The following is a 23085-nucleotide window of genomic DNA, read 5'->3' as shown; positions in this document are numbered from 1 at the left end:
TATAGCCGTCATTATCTGATATCTTTATTCCTAAGAGCTCAGGGCGTGCGGATGAGGAAATTTGTTTAAGAAAAGCTCTCTTTCCCCAATATAAAAGCAAATGCAGTAAAATCAGTAATACTGTGAAATATTCTAATAATGCATTTGAATATATTTTAATGTGTAATTTATTCCCGTGATGCAAAACGGAATTTTCAGCATCATAACTCCAGTCTTCATTGTCACATGATCCTTCAGAAATTATAACATGCTGATTATCTTCTAAAGAGAATTATTTATTATCAATGCTGATTTATTTATTATTATTATTTTGTAGTAGGCATATATATATATATATATATATATATATATATATATATATATATATATATATATATACTAGTCTAATACAAACTGTGCAAAGGCTTGAATAGTGAACCCTAGTTTTTGATGGCCCTCCAACATATTGCATTGTGCCTGTCAACTTATAATAAAACATAACCTAACCCAACAGTCTACTAATAATCTGATTAGAGTAGTTGACATGTAGTTGCAAATTAATGGGATTTAGATTTAGATTTAGATTGAGAGATTTAGAGTTGCAAGGTTAGTTTTATATTTAATCAGACTGTATTTTTAGATTTTAAAATTTATAACATCTTAAGCTTTGCTGTTTGTTCAGCTATGGCAGATGGTTTTACTAGTTTGTACCTGTGCCCAAAACAACGGTTAATACATGAATAAAGACATTCCGCCACCTTCCGGTGATAATCATTTTTTACTTAATTTACAGGCCTGCTGGTTAACACATGATTGATATTAACATATATTTTTAACTGTTAAACTATTTGTAATTTAAAGGTAGTATTACAAATGTATGTAGATGTTAATGATTAGGACATAAAACAGCACTGTCAACAAACATATCTTTGAACTAAATCACGAGTGAATTGTCGTGTGTTGCTGAGCCTGTAGAGGGCGCTGTTCTCAAACGGCACATTCGTTAACCCGGAGCGTGTTTCGTTAATGCGCTCAGTTGCCTGGTGACGCCGAAGCGGTGCTCGGCTGTTTCCGGTACCCTGTATCACCCAAAACAAGATTGAAACGGACAAATCACCGTCTGTGCTTTTGAGAACAGCGCGCTTGCTTGTCATCCAACTTCTGCGGAAGGGTTTAAAACCCCTCACTATGTGATAGAGCACCTTTAGACGGAGGATCATGGACAGTTACTCGTTCGTGAGGGTTGTGGGGAAGGGCAGCTATGGGGAGGTGACTCTGGTCAGACACAGGTCAGACCGGAAACAGGTGTGTTAACGGTAGTGACGCACGCCTCTGAGACCTGTGCAGACCGCTGCTAATCAGTGACACACTGGTTCATTTATTTAACTAATTACCAAGCTGAACTAATGTCTTTTTTAAGCATTAGTTAATAACATACAGTCTGTAGTTGTTTTTACTGATGGAACTTCTATCTAAGTGTGTGTGTGAGTTTCATTATGCATATTTTAGGGAAAGCCTTGGGATTTTTAATTACTTTAAGATGTGTTTAATATTGCTTGTACATAACACATTTATAGCTTCAGAATCAGAATGATCATAGACGTTCAAATACAGATATTATGAAAAAAATATTCGTGCTGTCAAAATTTCGTTTACATAATATATGTCTGTTTATTGTGTACTGTTTATTCGGTATATATAAATACACATACAGTATGTATTTTGCAAAAAATAAATGTATATATATATATATATATATATATATATATATATATATATAAACAAAGTATTTTTCTGAAATATATACATGCATGTGTTTGTATCTATATATACAGAAAATACATATTCACAGCACACACTCATATATTATGTAAGCAAAATCTTTTATTTTGGATGTGATTAATCACTTGACAGCTCTTAATAAATATGAATCAAATCAATCTGTTAGACATAAAGTATGTTTTTAATGTTATTAATATTAACTTGTTTGATCAATTATTATAAAGGTAGCTGACATCCTGTTTTGTGAGTTGCTGTAAAATTATTTCTATTAACTATTCTGATTTTTTTCCCTTTAAAGTTCTTTAAATAAATTAAAATGTAATAATCTTACATAGTTTTTATGACCGTATTAATGAAGATATTACATTAAATATTTATTTATTTATGAATTATTTGACTTTTTTGCCATTTGTCACAAAGAAGGAAGTTGTACTGTAGAAGTGATTATTAAGGAAAATATTAAAAGAATAGGTCTCCAGCACTAAAACACTTTCTTTCATACTTAATTTTTAATTAGATATTGTTTTGTGTGTGCTGTGTTGCATACAAAAATAAATAAATAGGACAATAGGGAGTGTAGACCTTTTTGTTTCTTTTGTTTTAGTTTTTACAGATCTATGTAACCTGATTTGGTAGAGCGCCGGGGTTTCATCCTATTTGATTTCAGTCAAACTTGATATTGTAAATAAAATTTAAATGATGGACTTGAGGTTTGGTACATATGATTGCTGATACGATCCATTCCTTCGTTTTATGACAAACTTTACCGCATTTACTTAAAATCAAAATTCCTGTCTTTTATTAATGTGCAAAGTTCTAACACAGTATTTCGTATCAGCAGTATGTGATCAAGAAGCTGAACTTGAGAACGTCCTCCAGACGTGAGCGGCGAGCCGCGGAGCAGGAAGCCCAGCTCCTCTCACAGCTCAAGCATCCCAACATCGTCACCTACCGGGAATCATGGGAAGGCGAGGACTGTCAGCTTTACATCGTGATGGGCTTCTGTGAGGGAGGAGATCTCTACCACAGACTCAAACAGCAGAAGGGAGAACTGCTGCCTGAGAGACAGGTTGTGGAGTGGTTTGTTCAGATTGCCATGGCCCTTCAGGTAAGTCAGTGGCCTTCTGTTCTGTCTGAGTCTTTAGATGAATGATAAAGCCTTTGCATTTCTGTTGACTGTAGTATTTACACGAGAAGCACATCCTCCATCGAGATCTGAAAACGCAGAATATCTTCTTGACCAAGACGGACATAATCAAAGTGGGTGATCTGGGCATCGCACGTGTCTTGGAGAATCAGAACGACATGGCCAGCACTCTGATCGGCACACCTTACTACATGAGTCCAGAGCTGTTCTCCAACAAACCGTACAACTACAAGGTACTGCATGGACACAACTCACAATGACCATCAGTCTGTGTCAGTACTAGTGTCTGTATCAATCTGCACTCAATCACTTCTACTGCTTTTGCTATGTCACATATTGAGGCTATATTTTTTACCCAAAAATTAAAAGAAAGAATTGTTTGGAATTTGACAATCAAGCACATTCTCTGTCGTAATTCTAAACATCGCAATGCACATTTGTTTAAATAAGAAATGTTTTGGTCTTCCTTTTCATCAAAGAATCCTAAAAATGTATAACCGTTTCTTCAAAAAAAAAAATAATAATAATAATTTTAAGCAGCACAACTGTTTTCAAATAATAAGAAATATTTCTGGTGCATCAAATCAGCATATTAAAATGATTTCTGAAGGATCTGAAAAAAACTGGAGTAATGATGCTGAAAGTTCAGCTTTGCATCACTGTAATTTATGATGTTTGAAAATATTGAACGATAATAAAAAATATTACTCAACGTTACAGTTTGTACTGTATTTTTGCTCAAATAAATGCAGTCTTGGTGCGCATAAGAGACATTTGCTAAAATCTTTAAAAAATCCTCCTGACTGCAAACTTTTGAACAGTGGTGTACTTATGTATTATATTTTTATTAATCGCGATTAATCGCATCCAAAATAAGAGTTTTTATTTACATAATATATTTGTGTACTGTGTATATTTATTATGTATACATAAATATACATGCATACATTATATATTTTGAAAATATTTACATATTTTTTTATGAGTATATTTATATTAATATACTTTATATTATATATAAATCCAGTTAATATATAAACATAACATATTTTTCTTAAATATATAGATGCAGGTGTGTATATTTATATATACATAATAAATATACACAGTACACACACATATATATATTATGTAAATAAAAACTTTTATTTTGGATGCGATTAATCGCGATTAATCGTTTGACGGCACTAATTTTTATTTTAACTGTAAACGGTTACATAATGCTGGTATTTTAATGCCGCATTAATACTGTAAAATGTGCTGTTTTATAATCATTTATTAATGAGAAATACTGGATTTAGAAAAAAACTCAAACTGAAAATGTCTGAGAATTTCTTAAGTTTTAACAACAAAATCTTTTTTTTTTTCTTTTTTTTGTATGAAATATTACCTTCTTTTCTTTTCCTTTTGGGTTGGCCTAGATATTATTTAGTATTTTTTTACACAGATATTTTGTGCTTTCGATATTAAATCATTATTTTTGTTTGTATGCGTTTGCAGTCGGACGTGTGGGCTCTGGGATGCTGCGTGTATGAATTGGCAACTCTAAAGCATGCTTTCAACGCAAAAGACATGAACTCTCTTGTGTATCGGATCGTAGAAGGGAAGGTACATGAATATATTTGTCATCTGTTTCACAGAAATATCTTAATGCATCAAATGTAAAGAGCTGTCCATTCATAACAGCACTACTTTCATGCTCCGAACATTATTAATCAGTGTTTAATGTTCAGCTGCCCCAGATGCCGAGTAAGTTCGACCCCCAGCTGGGAGAACTGATCAAGCGGATGTTGTGTAAGAAACCAGAGGACAGGCCTGACGTCAAACACATCCTCCGACAGCCGTACATCAAACAGCAGATCTCCATGTTCTTAGAGGCCACCAAAGAGTATGTGCACTTTCTCCTGTTTTTAAAACTGAACGAAAAATCTTCAAATAGTTTACAATGAACTGTCCTGTTACCGATCTAACAGGAAAACCGCCAAATCACGGAACGATACAGCAAACAGCAAACCGAAAAGTGCCCAATCAGATGCCTCAAACGAACCAAATCATGACGTCCGGCCACAATGTCTAAACTCTGAGTCAAAGACCCGAGGAGGAACGGTAAGACGTCTGCTGAGAAGTCTTCAGTGCCTCTGTGTGTGGTATGGATGTCATGATCTCAGTTCATCTGGTTTCCCACATTTCATAGGTTGAAGAAAACCACTCGAACCGACACGAATCCTGTAATGTTGCAGTGGAAAAAGTGGTTCCTAACCCACACCTGCCATCTAAATCTCTAAGTCGGGACGTTAGTAACTCAACCAGTCGATTTACAGCAACCATTAGCAATATAGCTATTGAAATCCAAACCCAGAAACAGAGAAAAGCCAAACCCAGCAGCCATCAGAAACACAATCTGCCATCTGTGAGCAAGAGGAGAGAGAAAGAGGAGAAAGGAGATCTCGGTCCTCCTCAGACAAACCCTCTGAAACACATATTAGGTGACAGCAGAACTGAGGATAAGATGTCGGCGGACGGACTGAGATCTCAGAATTCAACTACAACCAAACCTGCCACGATCCTAAGTGAGAATAAGGCTCTTGATGTAAGTATGGATTTTAAAGATGATACTATGAAGCTTCTGCAGGAGGCAGGGATGGAGGACATCCCGCATGAGCCAATTGAACAACATCACAATGCTGAGACAAAGCTGGAGAGCCGAAGAACTTCATCAGCTAGTGATGATAATCATAGCGGCGCTTGTGTCCTAAATGATGTTCCCGCTGGAAGTTCAGCTGAGGAGAGTGAGGTACGTTACTGTGATGGAGCCCGTCAAAGCTTCTCTATTAAAGTCCCTCTTACGCTGATGGACATCAATATATGTTATGATCTGTGCTAAAAGAAAGATTTAAAGGGGTAGTTTACCAAAAAACTTACTTATTTTGTTCCAAACCTGTATGACTTACTTTGGAGCATAAAATAAGATATTTTGAGAAATGTCTTTGTGTTTTTTACCCAAACAATGGAAGTCAGATGGCATTAAAACAGTTTGGTTACCATTATTCATTAAAATAACTCTTTTTACGTTCTGCATAAGAAAGTCATGCAGGAACGACGGGGGTGGGTAAATCATGAGTTATCAAATATTGTCTCGATTTATTAAATTATTGTGCTTGTCTTTACTCTAATATTCTTCATATTCCAGGGAGGTTTAGACTCCACGGAGAAACTACTCAAGCCTGTTCCTGTCATTTTAATGGTAAAATACCGGTGTAATTTGTTTATGTGTGCATGTATTCATTTATTTGCTTGCTTGCTTGCTTATTTGCGTTTTTGTTTAAAGAACTATTTTTATATTATTCATAAAATATTATAAACTATTAACTTTTTTGTTAATATTATTATTATTAAATCCTTTAACACCTGATAGTAAAACACTGGCGATACAAATGAATCATTATTTTATTGTTGTTGTTGTGGTATATTAACTCAACTATATTCGTTAAACCGATTTAAACATGATTCCTAATCACATTTTAGGAGCCGTCCAGTTCAGAGAGCTCTTCAGCGCTCTCAGATCAAAGCAGAGCAGTTATTCTGCCCACTTCCTCTTCTTCTGATCCATCCATGTCACGTCAGCGCAGGCAGAGGAAGAAAGTCAAGTCCCTCGATGACCAGAACAGTCAGCCAGTGAGTTGAATCTAGAACTCGATGATAGCTCCAATTTAAAATAATATGTTTTTTATCAAATAACTAACATGAACTAGAAGTAATTCAGTTACTTTTGATATCATTACTGTTGTTTATGTTTAGGTCAAAGCAGTGCCAAGACCTATGCCGCCTCTTCTGGAAGATGTCCTATCAGTAAACAGCCACTCGGAGAAAAACAGCCCTTCCAGTCTCTCATCGTCTACCAGGAATGTTCCAGAGCAGCAGGTGAATCATTACAGACTGTACAGACTATATTAAACTTCTGCATACAGTATATCCCTGTAAAATTGCATGTGAGATTACATGCATTATTCTGATATTTCCTATGGCATCATGTTTCTTTTAAACAGTGTGTTTGAAGCTGTGTGTCTGTAAGGCTTCAGCTGAGTTGTTTTTCTTTGCTGCTGTTGTTAACAGAATTCAGTTTACTTACAGATTCGTCCACTGTCAGCCAGGGAAAGGAGAAGACTGAAGCAATTACAGGAGAACTCCAGACAACAAGGTTTGTGGTTCAAATGTTTCAAATGCAACAGATGCAATCATTAACTAATATCATTAAAAACATTTTTGTTTGTTAAAACTACAAAAGTTATTCTGTCCAGAGAAGTTAGTGATTCTCTCTCTCTCTCTCTCTCGTTCTGTTTTTTTTTTCTTTCTTGGATTAACTTTAAGGACACTGACAGCAGCTAGTAAACTAGGCACTTTAAGACACAATGCATGGATCCGATATAATGATGCACGTCCCATCTCCTTCTCAATTGTTTACATTCAGTTAAGACTTAAGACAGAGAGGTTTTTAAGGATAATATCCAAGATGGGTACTTCGACATAATTTGATTGTATTTGTTTGTTCAAGTGCAAGAAGACACAAAACTCGATTCATTGTGCATGGACTGTGAGACGCGGCTCTCTGTGCGGGTGCAGAACACAGCGCGGGCGCTGAATCAAGTTCTTTTGCGTCTTTTTGGGCTTGAATGTTTAAGTTTGCGAGGTTTAATTGTTTGCTCAAGTGTAAGAAGACATGAAAGAGAACTCAATTCGGAGTACTTGCAGTTCTTATGCATCTTCTTGTAATTGAATGCTTTAAAATGTAATATTATTCTGAATACTTTTTTTTTCTTTTCTTAAATTCTTTTCTGGAAATACTGAAGATGAATATGACCATATTGTGATTTAATATGGGACTATTCTTTTGAAACAAATACAGTCAGAATGTATGCTAGATTTCAAACTGTTCACATTTAGTTCAATTGAAGGGAGTCTGACTTTAATTCTGTAAGAAAAAAAAAAGAAAACAAAAGTTACCTCAAGAGCAAAAACAGCCTTTTGGTGGATCAAAGCGAGACTTTGCTACATGTGTGCATGTGAATGCATGAGAGACCGCAGAGCTGCCTACAGGTGCTGCATACATGAATTCAGATGAAAGGTGATTTTGGACAGTTTCACTGAATGTGATTCCGTGGTTTCTTTTCTTTGAAGCTGCGTCCGCTGTCCCCTCGTTAGACGGCGAGCAGACAGACCAGCTAGACTGCACAAGACCTGGAAGCACAACTGCTGAAATGAAAAAGGTACGTCTGATCCTTCTCGCTGACTCTGGATGGACTGTCCAACACTAAACACTTAAGAGTATGAACATTTTTAAAAGAAAACTCTGTTATCATTTATTCATGACATTTTTTTCTTCTTCAGAACATAAAACATATTTTATTTACTTACTGTAATTGAATGGAACCTGCACAGTATCGCACTATTTCTGGGGCATGCAAACATTCTGCATGCGTTCATTACACAGATGTAACAAAACCTTTTCAATTTTGACCTTTTTTTTATTTTGAGAAATAAACAGGACTTTTTATAGATGATGACACTAACCTAAGAATGTCAGTTCATGGCTTCCCGGTCAAAGGGGCTCTTATCTGGACTGTTTTGGTTCTCTGTGTATCAGGAGAGGATGTGCTCATGGAGGCAGTCTGACGAAGATGAGTGTAGCTCCTCCACAAGCTCCACTGAACCTTCAGAGGGTGACTACAGAGAGAGGTAAGACCTCCGGCTGATTTGTACATAACTGGCCGCATTTATGTATGGAAAAATTCTGTTTAGTCAGGTCATAATCTGTCATGTATGTGTCGTGTATTACCAATATTCCTTTTTCTAGAATCAATATTTGTTCTTCACATCATTTCCTGCCATCTCTCTAAGTAGAAGTGACAGAAGGCCACTTTCTTCTTTCTCACAGAAAGCGTGAGACCAGTGAGATGCAAGACTTGGTCCAAATGATGACACAGACGTTACACATGGATGCCAGAGATGTATCATTAGAGCCTGATGGGACACAATGCCACTCTACTCCGCTGCCGGAGTTCAAGCTAAACAGGAAGTACAGGGACACCCTGATGCTTCATGGGAAATCCAGAGAGGGACAGGGAGACTTCCAGATCAGTGGCTTCCCAGGTCATAATTCTGGGATTTACTGTTGTATTATTTCAAGTAATTCTGCATTTTTAGCCTGGGGACAGAACCTATCATGTTTCTAATGTTGTGTTTTTAGACGACAGCACGGGTCCAGCAAAGGTCAGGAGAGTGATGGAGCACTTGCGTACAGATGTGGTTAAAGGACTCGGGGTGAAGCTATTGGACAGAGTCCTGGACATCATGCAGGAAGAGGATGAAGACAAGAGAGAGGCATGTTGGCTAAAGTCTCGTTGTACAGTACATTAGAAATAAACAAGATTCTATACTTAGGCCATTGACAAAAAAAATACCACATAAGAGATTTGTGCTCTGCTTTTCTATCCAGAACTTACTGCAAGAGCAAATGGGGGAGGAAAAATATAAGCAGTACGCGATGAAAGTCCAACAGCTGAAGTTCTTTGAGGACGTCGCATTCAAAGACTGAGCCTCCTCCACACGAGGGATCTCTCGTCAAACACATTACTGCTGAAGGCCAGCAGACTTCATGCTCTTAAAAGATGTAACACTTCATTGAAGCCTCCTATCAACAATCACTGTTACTTTTAATGCTTTCGTAAATGTGTAGAGATAGAAAGTGAGTTAAACACCAGATATGCAAAAAAAAAACAATGCTGTTATCATGCACCTTTAAAATACATAAAAGCATTATTTTAGGATATTGTCTTTCTATTGGAAATGTGGACCTATGCTATGTAGATAGCAATCTTGAATCTCAACTGTTTTTCTATCTTTATGAAATGTATATTTATATTACGTATGTTGTAAATCAATAAGGAATGATTTATAATAAATTACATTTTTAGGAACCTTGTGCTTTCTCAAAAAACAAAACAAGTGTGCCACATAGATGTACCAAACACAGTTCTTTATTACATAATGAATGCTCTGAATAGGATTTCATAGGTTAGTCTCTCCTGTTTATCGAAATGGCTTTACTGTGTCAAATCTAAACTGGAATATCGCCGCAGATCACTTGTGCTTCTTCTTCTTCTGGCTCTCTTGAGGTTTGTCACGGTTTTCTCCAGATGCCTCAGGCACAGCCGGCTGCCACTTCAGAGGATTTCTTCTGTACATCGGCCAGGGAGGCAGGGTGAGCTGAAGAACAGGAGAGCCAGGGTTACACAAGAGTGCATGGTTATTCTTATTTTCACCATTGACTTTACATTAACCAAACAGAAGTCTTATGACATACAAAACATGATACTGTGAATCCTGCCAGCATTATATAAACCGTCCATCCAAACTGTTGAACAAATAAGCCATAGATGAAGCCGATCACCTGCAGGGAAAACAGACATGATGACACAGTGCTGTGATGGCTGTGAGAGTAAAAATGCTGTCAGTGTTACTTACCGCTGACACCAGAATGACTCCTTGGAAAATCTGCTCTGCAAGTTTCTGTCCTTTATAGTCCTGCAAACAGACATTGTAAAATATATGCATATTCTTGTTGCTTTAGGTCATGCAGTAAATGAAATAAGTCGATCTGAGATGATTAATATATCCTCAGTTTGTTTTCTATGAAGCTGTGAAGACCATGCATATGATATACAATTTCTCTTGGTGTAGGTTTTGCAACAAATACTAAAAAAATGTCATATTCCCCTTTGAAAAGTTTCATAACTTTCTAAATGTTTTATCACAACCGTTAAATTCACACTTACTGTAAGTTAGCTGCTGTGTGCACACTTAGGTAATTCACTTTGGTTGAGATAGCAGTAACACAATTACTGTTTGGTGTTACTGATACTTTAGCTACTAACATATGTCAGTATGTTGAAGCTCTAAAACCTCACAATATCCAAACATGCATGCAGTAAGTTAGTAACCTTTCGCAAACGTGGGCTTACCATATCCGTCGGAATGGATTTAAAGGCTGAAAGCATTTTGAAATAACAAAATAAACCCGCTAGATAATATTACTGAGCGGAGAGTAATGGTTTCCTGTTTGAATGTGTGTACGTAGAGATCCGCAGGACCCCTTCCGAAAACATCAGCGGGCTAAAATCAAGTAGCCAGTAAAAGAAAAAATGCGTCCAATCTACGCTAAAAAAATTCGTCTCGTTACGGAATATTACATATCGCTGTGCAATTGTATTTTTAATTATAAGATAATAATCGCGCAACGCAGCCTCCGTGCGATTATAAATTAAAATAAATGTATGTTTTTTTAACCAGGCAGTGATCTAGACGCACCCTTTCAGACCATATATGGTCATTTGCCGCTGAAGTGATCAGATCTGTAATTCATAGGGAACCACTCCTTCAGACATGAGCTGGAAGGATTCGAGTCTTTTGTATAATTTCACTCATTTTTTCTTTGATTCGTTTAGTGGCCCATTTTGCAGGTTCAAACGTTACGCTATTAGGGCGTTATTATTTTCATTCCGTTTTCTTGACTGCTTTATGTGCATGGTAAAAAGGATGTACATTGCCAAACATTGATTGCACACATACTCATCTGCACAGCAAATATATATATATATATATATATATATATATATATATATATATATATATATATATATATATATATATATATATATATATATAATAAAGTATATAATAAAACTACAAAACCACTTCTAGTCAGATTCAAGTCTCGAAAGAATCGACTCGTTCTGTGAAGGGGGCGGTTCGTTTAGTTGGCCAAGCCAATGAAATTCTCCTTCACAGAACACTCTGGAATTCTATTGGCTCTTGCTGCTGTCGGTCTTTGGAAGGACAAAAGCAGACGAGTCAGTACAGGAAAGTTGACGAGGTTAAAGACTGCCTCGCTGTTGTGCTCTTACTGCTCTATCACTGTAGCACATGTTTCATTGTTTCAGTGAGAGGTCTTGTCGTCGGCTGTGGCGTGTTCTCTGCAGGACTCAAGGGTAACTGGACTTGTTGATGTTGAGTTGGCGTTTTGGATGAAGAGCCGAAGAGAGTCCAGTCATTATAACAAAGCACCAGCAGTTTTCATGGTTTTGCGTTTTATCTGTTAAGTTTCATCTTTGCCAAAATGCATTTATTTTATATATGCAGTGTTTTTTCCCCCTTGTATGATTTAAAATGTAACCTGCTTGTTTTATGCTCCACTAAGCCTTCAGTTAAATACATATTTCTGTTGTTTTCTTTGCTGTTTAGTAATATTAGTGTTTGTTTTGATGCAGAATTTCAAATCAAGTGCTGTTGATCGAGTGCCATGACCGTACGAAGAGGTGAGTTAAACAATATGTGCATATATTGATATCTGATATTGATATATGCAGTCTATGCACACACACACACATATATATATATATATATATATATATATATATATAAACATTTTTTTAACTTGAATATTTGACAACTTCTATTTGATATCTTGTCTTTCCCAGTGAATGTGGCTATTCTTGTTCTGATTCTCGTCGCCTTTTTAATTATTTTGCATCGAAATCTGCTGAATCTCAATGATTTCCTGAAGCAAGAGAATCAAGGTATGAATATATTAATGTAAGTGAAGTGTAAAAGTTTTTTTTTTAGCAGCATGAAGTGCACCAGCCCGCTGATGTTCCTGTGTGTTTGCAGACACCGCTCCTGGGATGGTCCTGCCCTTCGAGACGGACTTCCTGTCGGATCATGAGGTCATCAGGTCAGGAGATGAGATTCCTGTGGTCATCACCGCTCCAGAGGAGAGACTGGGAGCTGCTGTCACTGCCATGAACAGCATCCACCGCAACAGCAAAGCCAATGTAGTGTTCAATATAGTGACACTAAATGAGTCGGTGGTCCACCTCAGGTGCACCTTGTACTGCATTACAGTGGTTTATTAAACAATATAATGTTTCATGATTAACATGATTATTTCTCATTCCAGAACATGGTTGAGTAAGACTGACTTGAAGCACAAAATTATCGTATTTGATCTGAAGATCCTCGCAGGAAAGATTTCTAGCGATCCTCAGAAGCTGGAGGCAGTGAAGCCGGTAATCAATTGCAAGTGCTTCTATTTAAATAAGAGTATTTGGTGTTCTGGAAACTTAAATTATGTATCATAATTATGTATGCATCTTATTTTTCCAGTTGACCTTTGCTAGATTCTTCCTGCCAGTTTTCTTGCCGGATGCAGAGAAAGCTATTTATCTGGATGATGATGTTATTGTACAAGGTGAAGTGTGTAATGTTATTATTTGTGTTGGTTATAAACCCCAGAACACTAGGGTTTTGTCCATAGAGGCATAACCAAGTTTTTGTCCAATCTAATAGAATAAGAATAAGAAAAACACCTGTCCTCGCCTCAATATTTTTGAATGTATTTCTGAATATGTAACTTTGTTCTACGATGTTCACAGCAAGGCACTATCACTGCCAAGTCTACATGAATTAGGAGTGCTCATAAATGTAAAAAAAAATATATAATATATTTTGTACAAAATATATACAAAATATATATATTTTGGCATGGCATCAAGTTTTATATATTTATATATATATATATATATATATATATATATATATATAAATATGAGGGCTGTCAACGGTAACTCACTAACTCATGCGATTAATTGTACAATCCTAAGGTGGCTATAAAAAGGTCAGAATTGAAAATGTTTTGTTACATGTAGTAGGCCATCTGTGTAATGAACGCATACCGAATCTATGCATGCTGCAGAAATAGTGTGATACTGTGCGGGTTCCATTCAAATACAGTAAGTAACAGTTATAAGAATTGATTGATTGTATTTTTTTTCTGTGGTTCAGGGGACATTCAGGAGCTTTTCGACACCAGTATTAAGCTGGGACATGCTGCAGCTTTCTCAGAGGACTGTGACTCTGCATCCTCTAAAGGCATCGTCAGAGGAGCTGGAAATCAGGTACGATCCTACAGTACTCCAGAATACACACTGTACAGTCGTGGCCAAAGGTTTTGAGAATTACATAAATATTGGAAATTGGAAAAGTTGCTGCTTAAGTTTTTATAATAGCAATTTGCATATACTCCAGAATGTTATGAAGAGTGATCAGATGAATTGCATAGTCTTTCTTTTGCCATGAAAATTAACTTATTCCCAAAAAAACCTTTCCACTGCATTTCATTGCTGTCATTAAAGGACCTGCTGAGATCATTTCAGTAATCGTCTTATCTCAGGTGAGAATGTTGACGAGCACAAGGCTGGAGATCATTATGTCAGGCTGATTGGGTTAGAATGGCAGACTTGACATGTTAAAGGAGGGTGATGCTTGAAATCATTGTTCTTCCATTGTTAACCATGGTGACCTGCAAAGAAACGCATGCAGCCATCATTGCGTTGCATAAAAATTCTCTGATGAAGCCCCTTTCCGATTGTTTGGGGCATCTGGAAAAAGGCTTGTCCGTTGAAGAAAAGGTGAGCGCCACCATCAGTCCTGTGTCATGCCAACAGTAAAGCATCTTGACACCATTCATGTGTGGGGTTGCTTCTCATCCAAGGGATTGGGCTCACTCACAATTCTGCCCAAAAACACAGCCATGAATAAAGAATGGTACCAAAACACCCTCCAACAGCAACTTCTTCCAACAATCCAACAACAGTTTGGTGAAGAACAATGCATTTTCCAGCACGATGGAGCACCGTGCCATAAGGCAAAAGTGATAACTAAGTGGATCGGGGACCAGAATGTTGAAATTTTGGATCCATGGCCTGGAAACTCCCCAGATCTTAATCCCATTGAGAACTTGTGGTCAATCCTCAAGAGGCGGATGGACAAACAAAAACCCACTAATTCTGACAAACTCCAAGAAGTGATTATGAAAGAATGGGTTGCTATCAGTCAGGATTTGGCCCAGAAGTTGATTGAGAGCATGCACAGTCGAATTGCAGAGGTCCTGAAAAAGAAGGGCCAACACTGCAAATACTGACTCTTTGTATAAATGTCATGTAATTGTCGATAAAAGCATTTGAAACGTATGAAGTGCTTGTAATTATATTTTAGTACATCACAGAAACAACTGAAACAAAGATCTAAAAGCAGTTTAGCAGCAAACTTTTTGAAAACTAATATTTATGTAATTCTCAAAACTTTTGGCCACGACTGTACACAGAACTTCATCAGAATATTATAACTGAGTGGGAGGATGAAGATGCATGGAGAAAAATTAAAATACAGAATAGGATGTTTTTGTTTTCTTATTTAGACTTATGCAGTTCATTTTGAAATATTGCCATATGGATTTTAAACATTTTAACCCATTTGTTTTCTATAAAGTGATTAAATACAGTGACTCTGGTATGAAATTATTCATAAGTCATACATTAAAATTTGGTCATACAGCTCAGACCCATTTCTAAGAAAGTTTCCAAAACATATTCCATAATTATTTTCTATATTCACTTGGATTTGCATATTTATTTTACATGCTGCAGAACAGCTATATTGGTTTTTTGGACTTCAAAAAAGAGGCGATCAAGAAGCTTGGAATGAAAGCGAACACTTGCTCGTTCAATCCTGGAGTCTTTGTGGCCAATTTAACTGAGTGGAAGCAGCAGAATATCACCAGGCAGCTTGAGTTCTGGATGGAGCGCAATGCCAAGTTAGTTTGTGTTCTGTTGATTTATGTTACTGAAAACTACAACCGTTTCAAAAAAATGTCTTTAACATTTCTGTTGAGTCTTTAAGATATTCAACAAATCTTTTGCCCATTCTAAACCTCTTCAGTCAAGGTCTAGGCCCCTTTGAGGGCTGTTAATGCTTTTGTGGGGTTGTTTTGTTTTAGGGAGGACCTTTACAGTAAGACTTTAGCAAACAGCATCACAACGCCACCTATGCTCATTGTATTCTACAAGACCCACTCAAACATCGATCCACTGTGGAACGTCCGACACCTCGGTAAGAAATTTATCAAGACTAGTTCATAAACGTAAAGAGCCTATGTAAATCTGTAAGTAACCAATTGTTTTGTTGTGGATATTTATGTTTCTAGGGGCGACAGGAGCTGGTAATCGGTATTCACCTCAGTTTGTTAACGCTGCCAAACTTCTCCATTGGAACGGACATTATAAACCTTGGGGAAGATCCTCGACTTATTCTGACATTTGGGACAAATGGTACATTCCAGATCCCACAGGCAAATTCCACCCAATCCGAAGACATGCTGAGGAAAAATAAACTCTGATTTGGGCTACATGAAGGAAAAGTACCGTATTTTTCTGACTATAAGTCTCACCCGAGTATAAGTCGCGTCAGTCCAAAAATACGTCATGACGAGGAAAAAACATAAGTCGCACTGGACTATAAGTCGCATTTATTTAGAACCAAGAGAAAACATTACCGTCTCCAGCCGCGAGAGGGCACTCTATGTTTTTAGTGTAGGCTACAGGAGCACTGAGTAGCATAGAGCGCCCTCTCGCAGCTGTAGATGGTAATGTTTTCTCTTGGTTCATGTCGCTTAGTTCATTTCTCTTGGTTCATGTCAAATTAATTTTGATAAATTCACACCTGACTATAAGTCGCAGGACCAGCCAAACTATGAAAAAAAGTGTGACTTATAGTCCGGAAAATACGGTAATCGCTTTGATGGATGGGCTCTCTCGCAGATATTTGACTTTGTTCGTGGATGTTTAAAGGATGCCAAAATATGGGGCCATCATGAAACCTACGAGTACCTAAGATACTGGGACCAACATTGGAACAGAACAACAGCCATGAGGTGACATTCAACACCAATGGACTACCTCAGCGTTCACTGTCAAATGATAGAGTAATAACACTAAACCATTTATGGTACTTTTAAAATCTTAATTTTGTATGCTACATCCAAGTCTTTTTTTTTTTAATTGGGTGAAACGGTGGACCAACTTAATTCTAAATTAAAATTTCCATTCCATTATTAAATATTATAGACTGCTTTAGGGCTTAAAGGGATACTCCACCCCAGAATGAAAATGTTGTCATTAATCACTTACCCCCATGTTGATCCAAACCTATAAAAGCTTTGTTCATCTTCGGAACACAATTTAAGATATTTTGGATGAAAACTGAGAGGCTTGTGACTGTCCCATTGACTGCCTAGCAAGTTAGACTGTCAAGTTCCAGAAAAGTATGAAAGCATTATTAGATTAGTCCATCTGCCATCAGTGGTTCAACCGTAACGCTAGAGCGAGATTTTGAGCTGAATGCAGGTGGCTTACAGATGCACGGTTTTCTTTCAAATCAAAGCGTACACGTAGAAAATGTATCCTTGTGGCACGGCTGACACAGAAGAGCGTAAGCTGCTTGTGTTCAACTCATATTTTCCAAAAAAGTACTATGGTGATATGGAGAGACAAGTTGTTAAGTCATTATTTTGTTTTCTTCGCATACAAAAAGTAGTCTCGTCGCTTCATAATGTTGCGGTTGAACCACTGATGGCAGATGGACAAATCTAATAATGCTTTCATACTTTTCTGGACCTTGACAGTGTAACTTTCTTGGCAGTCAAGGGGAAATTCTCAAGCCTCCTGGTTTTCATCCAAAATATCTTAAATTGTGTTCCGAAGACGAACAAAGCTTTTATGGGTTTGGAACGACATGGGAATAAGTGATTGACAATTTTCATTTTGGCGTAGAGAAACCCTTTAAGACCCAAACCTGTGACAGCTGACATTTCAGAATTTCTGTATTTGACACATTTCTATGGATTCATGTTTTTTGTTTTTCTCTCTTCTCCATGTATTAGCTGTTACTGAGCAAGCCAACTACTTGTCCTCAACCCGAAGGGGAAAATATGGAGTCTTGAATGAAAGTATGAATAAAGCTTAGTGTGTTTTGTATGCAATGTAAGACTTTTAACCTTTGATTTAGTCAGTTAAATAATACATTTTATTATGTATTAATACAAACAGGCATAGATCACATATTATGCACTCCAGCAGAGTCCCGTTTCACAAGCTGATTTCTCTCAGTCCACAGGTATCAGTACATACTGGTGAAATTTTACACAAAATCTGTGTTGAAATCATATAACATCCTCATTGGTGTGCTGCACTGAAGTAAGGTCAATGTTGACGGAGACAAACTTTGCTTTTTTAGTTGGTTTGTCTACAGAAGAAAAAAAAAGACAAAACAACTGAGACTGACATAAGACAGTTACATTAAAAACAAAGATGAAGTCCATAAATGCAAATCAGAGAACATACCCTTTCTCTTTTTTGTTGATTTCTGAATCTGTGTCACTATCACTGAAACCTCTGGCTGAAAAACACAAAAAGTGTGCCAATCAATATTCAACATCAGCCATTTAACTGAACTCAGAGTCCTGAAATCAGTCAAAATAAAAACTATGGACAGCAAAACACTGTTGACTTGACACTCAAATTGTTGAAAAAAAATTAAAGTAATAGACAATTGCATTTACAATAATGCTTTTTAAGTTCACCCTATTTTGCGAATGCAATTTATTGGTCTTATTGTGAACGATTCATCCACACGTATGTTTTAGTTTTTTTAACATTTAACCTCGAGTTGAAATGTTGGATATGATTAAGCATATCAAACTAATCTAATGGCATCATGTTAAATGCCTTTTGCTTACACTTAAAACGGTGTTAAAACATGTATCCCAATGCAATGCTTCGTGGTATTGTAAAAGCATTACTGTAAACATAAGTTTACTTAAGAAACTGACAGTACGAGAGATGTTAAGTTTCATTTGATTCCCAAAGATTCCTTAAATGTGCATTCTGAGAAACAATCAAATTTATCAGATATGGCTTGTGAATATTAAATCTACTGGAGTTTCTGAGATCAGAGTTGGATTAGAAGGTCATCAAAGACTTATGTGAACAACAAACTCATCATTTCTCATCGTCTCTGATGAAATAATTGAGAAACATCGTTACTGATTGATTTGTAGTCTCTCATAGGAAGTACCTCCACTGTGTTGACGGTCACATCCATCTCCTTCTCATCTGCTGTGGTTGTTATGGTCTCTTTAGGTAGCTCACTGACATTGAGCACACCAGTGGTGGGCCCCCTAGATTTAAAACTTATACTGCAAGCTACATTGGGGAATCGCACACCTGAAGACGAGTACACTTTGTTCAATTTCCACACCACAACATATCAAAACTGATCTGATTGGTTCAATAAACTTATCATCAGAGGGTCAAATCATTCCAATCTCAGACACACCTTTCATAACATTCTCGTTTCCCTTCCTCACTATGTCCAAATCCAGATTTGACCTCAGTTCAGTCGCGATGGAATCAGTTAGGTATGAGGGGAGGCCCTGGTGCCCTAGAGCTCTACTGTGGTAACTCAGTTTTGGCCTAAAACAACATCACACAAAGCTTAGGAAGACAGAGACAACAGGCCAGAACTGCAGATTCAGGTCTTATAACAGCATCACATCATCTGAAACTCACCCCGTCCAGTCGCAGAGGAACGTCATGGCTCCCAGCTCTGTGTTAGGAACGCCTCCTTTCTGCAAGAAGCCTCGTTTTTTTGGAAAAGGCGGTTAAAAACTACAAGGAGTTTCGGTAGTCTGGAACATTATACTGTAACATTATCTGAAAGAGACACATGAGAAAAGATTGTTTTATAGTATGAGCTTACAGTAAACTGACCCCTGTTGAAAATTTTTATATGAAATGTCCCTTGATTTTAGAATCTGCCCGATCAATTACCCCTGTAGTTTGTCTCAAACTGGCTTATATGTGGACAGAAGTGATGTGGATGCTTTCAAAATGAATAAATTCCAGCCACTTCCTTTGGAACCAAATCAAGAGAGTATGAAGTTTGAGCGTTAATGCAACAAAGACGTTAGTTGGGTCCCAAATGACTTCACACTATACACTTCAATAGTGTTTCCTTCCATACTGTGAAAGTCACTATGGTCTATCAACTGTTTGGTCACTGTTACTCCTCAAAATTTTTTCTTCTGTGTTAAATAGAAGAACGAACCTCATACAGAATTAGACCAACATAAGGACGAGTAAGTCCTTAGTCCTTTTTTGGGAGAAATATATTTTCAGAGCTTACAGACATGAACTTCAGCCACAAATCTCCAGTTTTGATGTGATGAGCAGTGGTTCCTTACATGCAGCTGATTGCACTGTTTGAGCAGAGCTCTGACCGCTTCCAGTGGACTCTCCTCCTTCTCCTCCACCTGCAGGCTCCTGAGGGCCATCTCAGCCCCTGGGTTACTGGAGGCCGCCACAACACTCAGACTATCAATCATCTTCACCCTCTTAGTAATATGCACTTCTTGCTTGCATCTACATGGAGGTGGGGGGAGAGAATGTTATTGAGGCAGTACATCAGTGCCTTGCAGTGCCAGAAGAAATGCATTGTGGGATTTGAAGCTCAGTGTTGGATTGATTGAAGACTTCATGCTTTGATCAGTCCAATACAGTTCATCATGCTTCAAATTCACTTCTGCAAGGACACCCAATAGTGAAGCTGTACCTGGTCAATCCTCTCTGTACACCATCGTGACATACTCGGATCTCTTTCAGACTATTGATGATGCTGCTCTTTCCAACATTAGGGAAACCTGAAGTCAAGATAAAAAAGGAAAAATGACTTTGATTATTTGTCAGCAGTGCCTCATTAGGTTACTGTGGTCCATACAAATGACAAGAAATCTTACCGACAACACCAACTTTAAGCATGGTCTCCGCATCCTTCTTGTCAGCCAAGTCAGTAAGCGTCTGCAGGAGACGGTCTCTTCCAAAACATGAAGCTGCTCTGCTGTGATCCAGAACTGCATTGATACCTCTCTGCTTTCTCGGTTGCTGTAAAAACACAGACCTTGAGATGTCAATATCTGCCGAGCTTTGAAATCCATCTCTTTGTTGTTTTTTTTGCTAAACTCATGCCAATAGTATAGGGATATAGTATAGTATAGGGGATCATTAAAAAATGTTCTCATTAAATTAATGTTTCTTTAGCAAGGAGCCATTCAGTTGATCAAGTGTCATTAAAGACATTTATATTGTTTCAAAGGATTTCTAAAGTGAGCATAAGAGATTTCTTTCACTAACACGCACACAAAAAAAATCTTACTGACCCCACCCACCATTTTTTCCCCCTTATTGCATATCTAGTTTAATTCGGCATTTTTGGGATCACATTTAAACACCACAGTTCTGTCTTGTATCTGTATTGATGCGTTGAAGAGAAAAGTTGGAAACTAATGTCCATCTTAGGAAATTCATGACGATGCAAATTTCTCTCTACCTATTTTGTTCAATATGAACAAGAGTTTTTTCTTTCCCTCGTGCTTCAGGACGGTTTCCTCCAGCTGAGGACAGCGGCAGCCCAGAGGATCTCTGGCATCCAAAACCTCCACGATCACGTCAGACTCCTCAATCACCTGCACAATAGCTCAAGCCAATGTAACAACTCTGGTCATGCTAGAGACATCACAGATGCTGGCCGTATTATGCTGGATATCAGTTTGTCAACTTGCCTTGTTCAGCTGGCAGCATTTGAATGTTCCAGTGCATTTCTCTTTAACTATTGCAGCCTTTGCTTCTTTAGCTTTGGCCACCTGCAAATTAAAGTCAGCAGTGTTGCTAAAGCCAGTAAGCTATTGTAACCATTTCTACATTTCTTACCTTTTTAGTTTTCTTAGTTGCAGGTTCGTCTCCAGCACTGGCTGCTTCTTTCTCTTTTTTTCCTCTTTGCAGCTCTTTCTTGCTGTTTTGCAATCTTGTTTTGCTCTTTCAGAGTTTTAAGCTTTAAGAAAACAACACACAATGCCCAACAGTTCAGTGCAAACATGCATGTTTCAGTAGCATATGTACCAAACACTGTGATGTCCAGTTATTAACTGTGCAGTGAATAAGTTATATGGAAAAATGTGGTTTTGCTGTATCTGTGGTTTTAGTAATGATCCTACCTCCTGTTTTCTCTGCTCAGCTTCTCGAAGCACTTCCTCTTTAAAAGGTGCACTGTTTGGTATGCCAATGTCTTTCTTCGGCTTTCAGCTTATCCCTTTTTTCTTTGCCACTTTCCGTAATTTACGGTTATGCTCCCGAACCTTACAATAGAGGAGGAGTATATTTAGACACATAAGGCATCCGAGATACAAACACACAAGCATAAACACTACCAGTAAAAAAAAATGCACTTATGCTCAAGGATGCATTTATTTGATAAAAAAAAAAATAGTAATATTGTGAAATTGTTTTACAATTTTAAATAACGGTTTTTTATTTGGATATATTTTAAATGTAATTTATTCCTGTGACGGCGAAGCTGAATCCCAAGCAGCTATTAAGCCAGACTTCATTCTAATAATACTGATTTGCTGCTTAAGTAACATCTATCATCGTCACACTTGTGGAAACCATGACGCATTTGTTTCAGGATTCTTCTATCAATATTAAGTTCAAAGGAACAGAATTTATTTGAAATAGAAATATTTTGCTTGCGGAAATATTTTGCTTTTCTTGCTTGCATCTTGCTGAAAAAAAATAAATGAATAAACTCTTCTCAATAAACTGTTCCCAAATGTTGCACAGTTTCGTATAAATGTATGACAGAGTAATACAGCAATGCACAATATATAAAAACCACATCCAATGCTCACTTATATATACTTAAAACACAAACAACTTAATAAATACAATTTTAAATTTAATATATTTTTTTATTTATGCACAGATTGTAAAAGTTTAATGCATTTTGTAGAATTTGAAAAAATTACGGAACGTGAAAAAATACAGGTAATATATAACGTGATGTCTTATATATATATATATATATATATATATATATATATATATATTAAACAGTATGTAAAAGTATCACATTGTTTTACACACATTCACTAACCCTCCTATGAACACCATGGTAAAATCATGGTACTTTTTGTTAGCGATTTTAAGTTCTAGTTTGCTGACAACAGCAAGGTCGCATCCGAAGCCTCTGTTCACTTATATATTGTGCATAGATAGTACAAACCTCTTATCTTCTTTTGTATTTTGAAGCATTTGGCACATGACAGACGTTTGCTCGCCTTCAACTCTACAAAACAGACACGTGAGTTTGCCAGTGTGTTTTACTACTGCCGACGG

General features: G+C 37.1%; 5 protein-coding genes, 1 long non-coding RNA gene and 1 other non-coding gene across 10 annotated transcripts in view; 2 read left to right on the top strand and 5 right to left on the bottom strand.

Moving 5' to 3' along the window:
- Window positions 1-23085, bottom strand: part of LOC132119277 (calcium/calmodulin-dependent protein kinase type 1-like) — a 497060-nt gene that overhangs the window by 52272 nt on the left and 421703 nt on the right. The window lies entirely within an intron of this gene.
- Window positions 1034-9807, top strand: LOC132119273 (serine/threonine-protein kinase Nek4-like). Of its 3 annotated transcripts, XM_059529095.1 has the most exons (16): window positions 1034-1284; window positions 2603-2869; window positions 2944-3141; window positions 4409-4516; window positions 4642-4796; window positions 4882-5014; window positions 5103-5702; window positions 6099-6152; window positions 6434-6583; window positions 6707-6829; window positions 7040-7106; window positions 8084-8172; window positions 8550-8641; window positions 8841-9055; window positions 9153-9286; window positions 9402-9807. In XM_059529095.1, exons 1-16 carry the CDS (start codon window positions 1198-1200, stop codon window positions 9498-9500), a joined length of 2571 nt encoding a protein of 856 aa, XP_059385078.1. In that variant the 5' UTR covers window positions 1034-1197; the 3' UTR covers window positions 9501-9807. The 3 variants fall into 3 exon arrangements, with proteins under 3 accessions (XP_059385078.1, XP_059385076.1, XP_059385077.1); XM_059529093.1 differs by having other exon boundaries at window positions 7022-7106; window positions 8841-9807; XM_059529094.1 differs by lacking the exon at window positions 6099-6152 and having other exon boundaries at window positions 7022-7106; window positions 8841-9807.
- On the bottom strand, window positions 9925-11081 carry LOC132119275 (signal peptidase complex subunit 1-like). The gene is made up of 4 exons (XM_059529099.1): window positions 10927-11081; window positions 10430-10489; window positions 10269-10355; window positions 9925-10171 (listed from the first exon to the last, which is right to left on the bottom strand). The coding sequence occupies exons 1-4, from the start codon at window positions 10960-10962 to the stop codon at window positions 10046-10048; spliced, it is 309 nt and encodes a 102-aa protein (XP_059385082.1). The 5' UTR covers window positions 10963-11081; the 3' UTR covers window positions 9925-10045.
- Window positions 11898-16214, top strand: LOC132119274 (glycosyltransferase 8 domain-containing protein 1-like). 2 transcript variants are annotated; one of them, XM_059529097.1, is made up of 10 exons: window positions 11898-11952; window positions 12232-12279; window positions 12442-12540; window positions 12632-12842; window positions 12921-13029; window positions 13127-13211; window positions 13805-13917; window positions 15448-15614; window positions 15798-15910; window positions 16005-16214. In XM_059529097.1, the coding sequence occupies exons 2-10, from the start codon at window positions 12264-12266 to the stop codon at window positions 16187-16189; spliced, it is 1098 nt and encodes a 365-aa protein (XP_059385080.1). In that variant the 5' UTR covers window positions 11898-11952; window positions 12232-12263; the 3' UTR covers window positions 16190-16214. The 2 variants fall into 2 exon arrangements, with proteins under 2 accessions (XP_059385080.1, XP_059385081.1); XM_059529098.1 differs by having other exon boundaries at window positions 11930-12042.
- LOC132119272 (uncharacterized) lies at window positions 17464-18263 on the bottom strand. The gene is made up of 2 exons (XR_009426140.1): window positions 18199-18263; window positions 17464-18100 (listed from the first exon to the last, which is right to left on the bottom strand). It is a non-coding gene; the product is annotated as an uncharacterized LOC132119272 (long non-coding RNA).
- LOC132118964 (guanine nucleotide-binding protein-like 3) lies at window positions 18631-23066 on the bottom strand (the record flags this gene model as incomplete). The annotated part of the gene is given in 8 exon segments (XM_059528713.1): window positions 18631-19080; window positions 19193-19329; window positions 19426-19505; window positions 19507-19569; window positions 20100-20277; window positions 20468-20555; window positions 20652-20779; window positions 22969-23066. Coding segments are annotated over 8 exon segments (990 nt in total), but the record flags the coding sequence as incomplete, so codon positions are not given.
- Window positions 20356-20432, bottom strand: LOC132119770 (small nucleolar RNA SNORD69). The gene has a single exon (XR_009426182.1). It is a non-coding gene; the product is annotated as a small nucleolar RNA SNORD69 (small nucleolar RNA).

Source organism: Carassius carassius, chromosome 38, assembly GCF_963082965.1.
Source record: "Carassius carassius chromosome 38, fCarCar2.1, whole genome shotgun sequence".
Taxonomy (NCBI): domain Eukaryota; kingdom Metazoa; phylum Chordata; class Actinopteri; order Cypriniformes; family Cyprinidae; genus Carassius; species Carassius carassius.
This window is presented reverse-complemented; position numbering and strand designations above follow the sequence as displayed.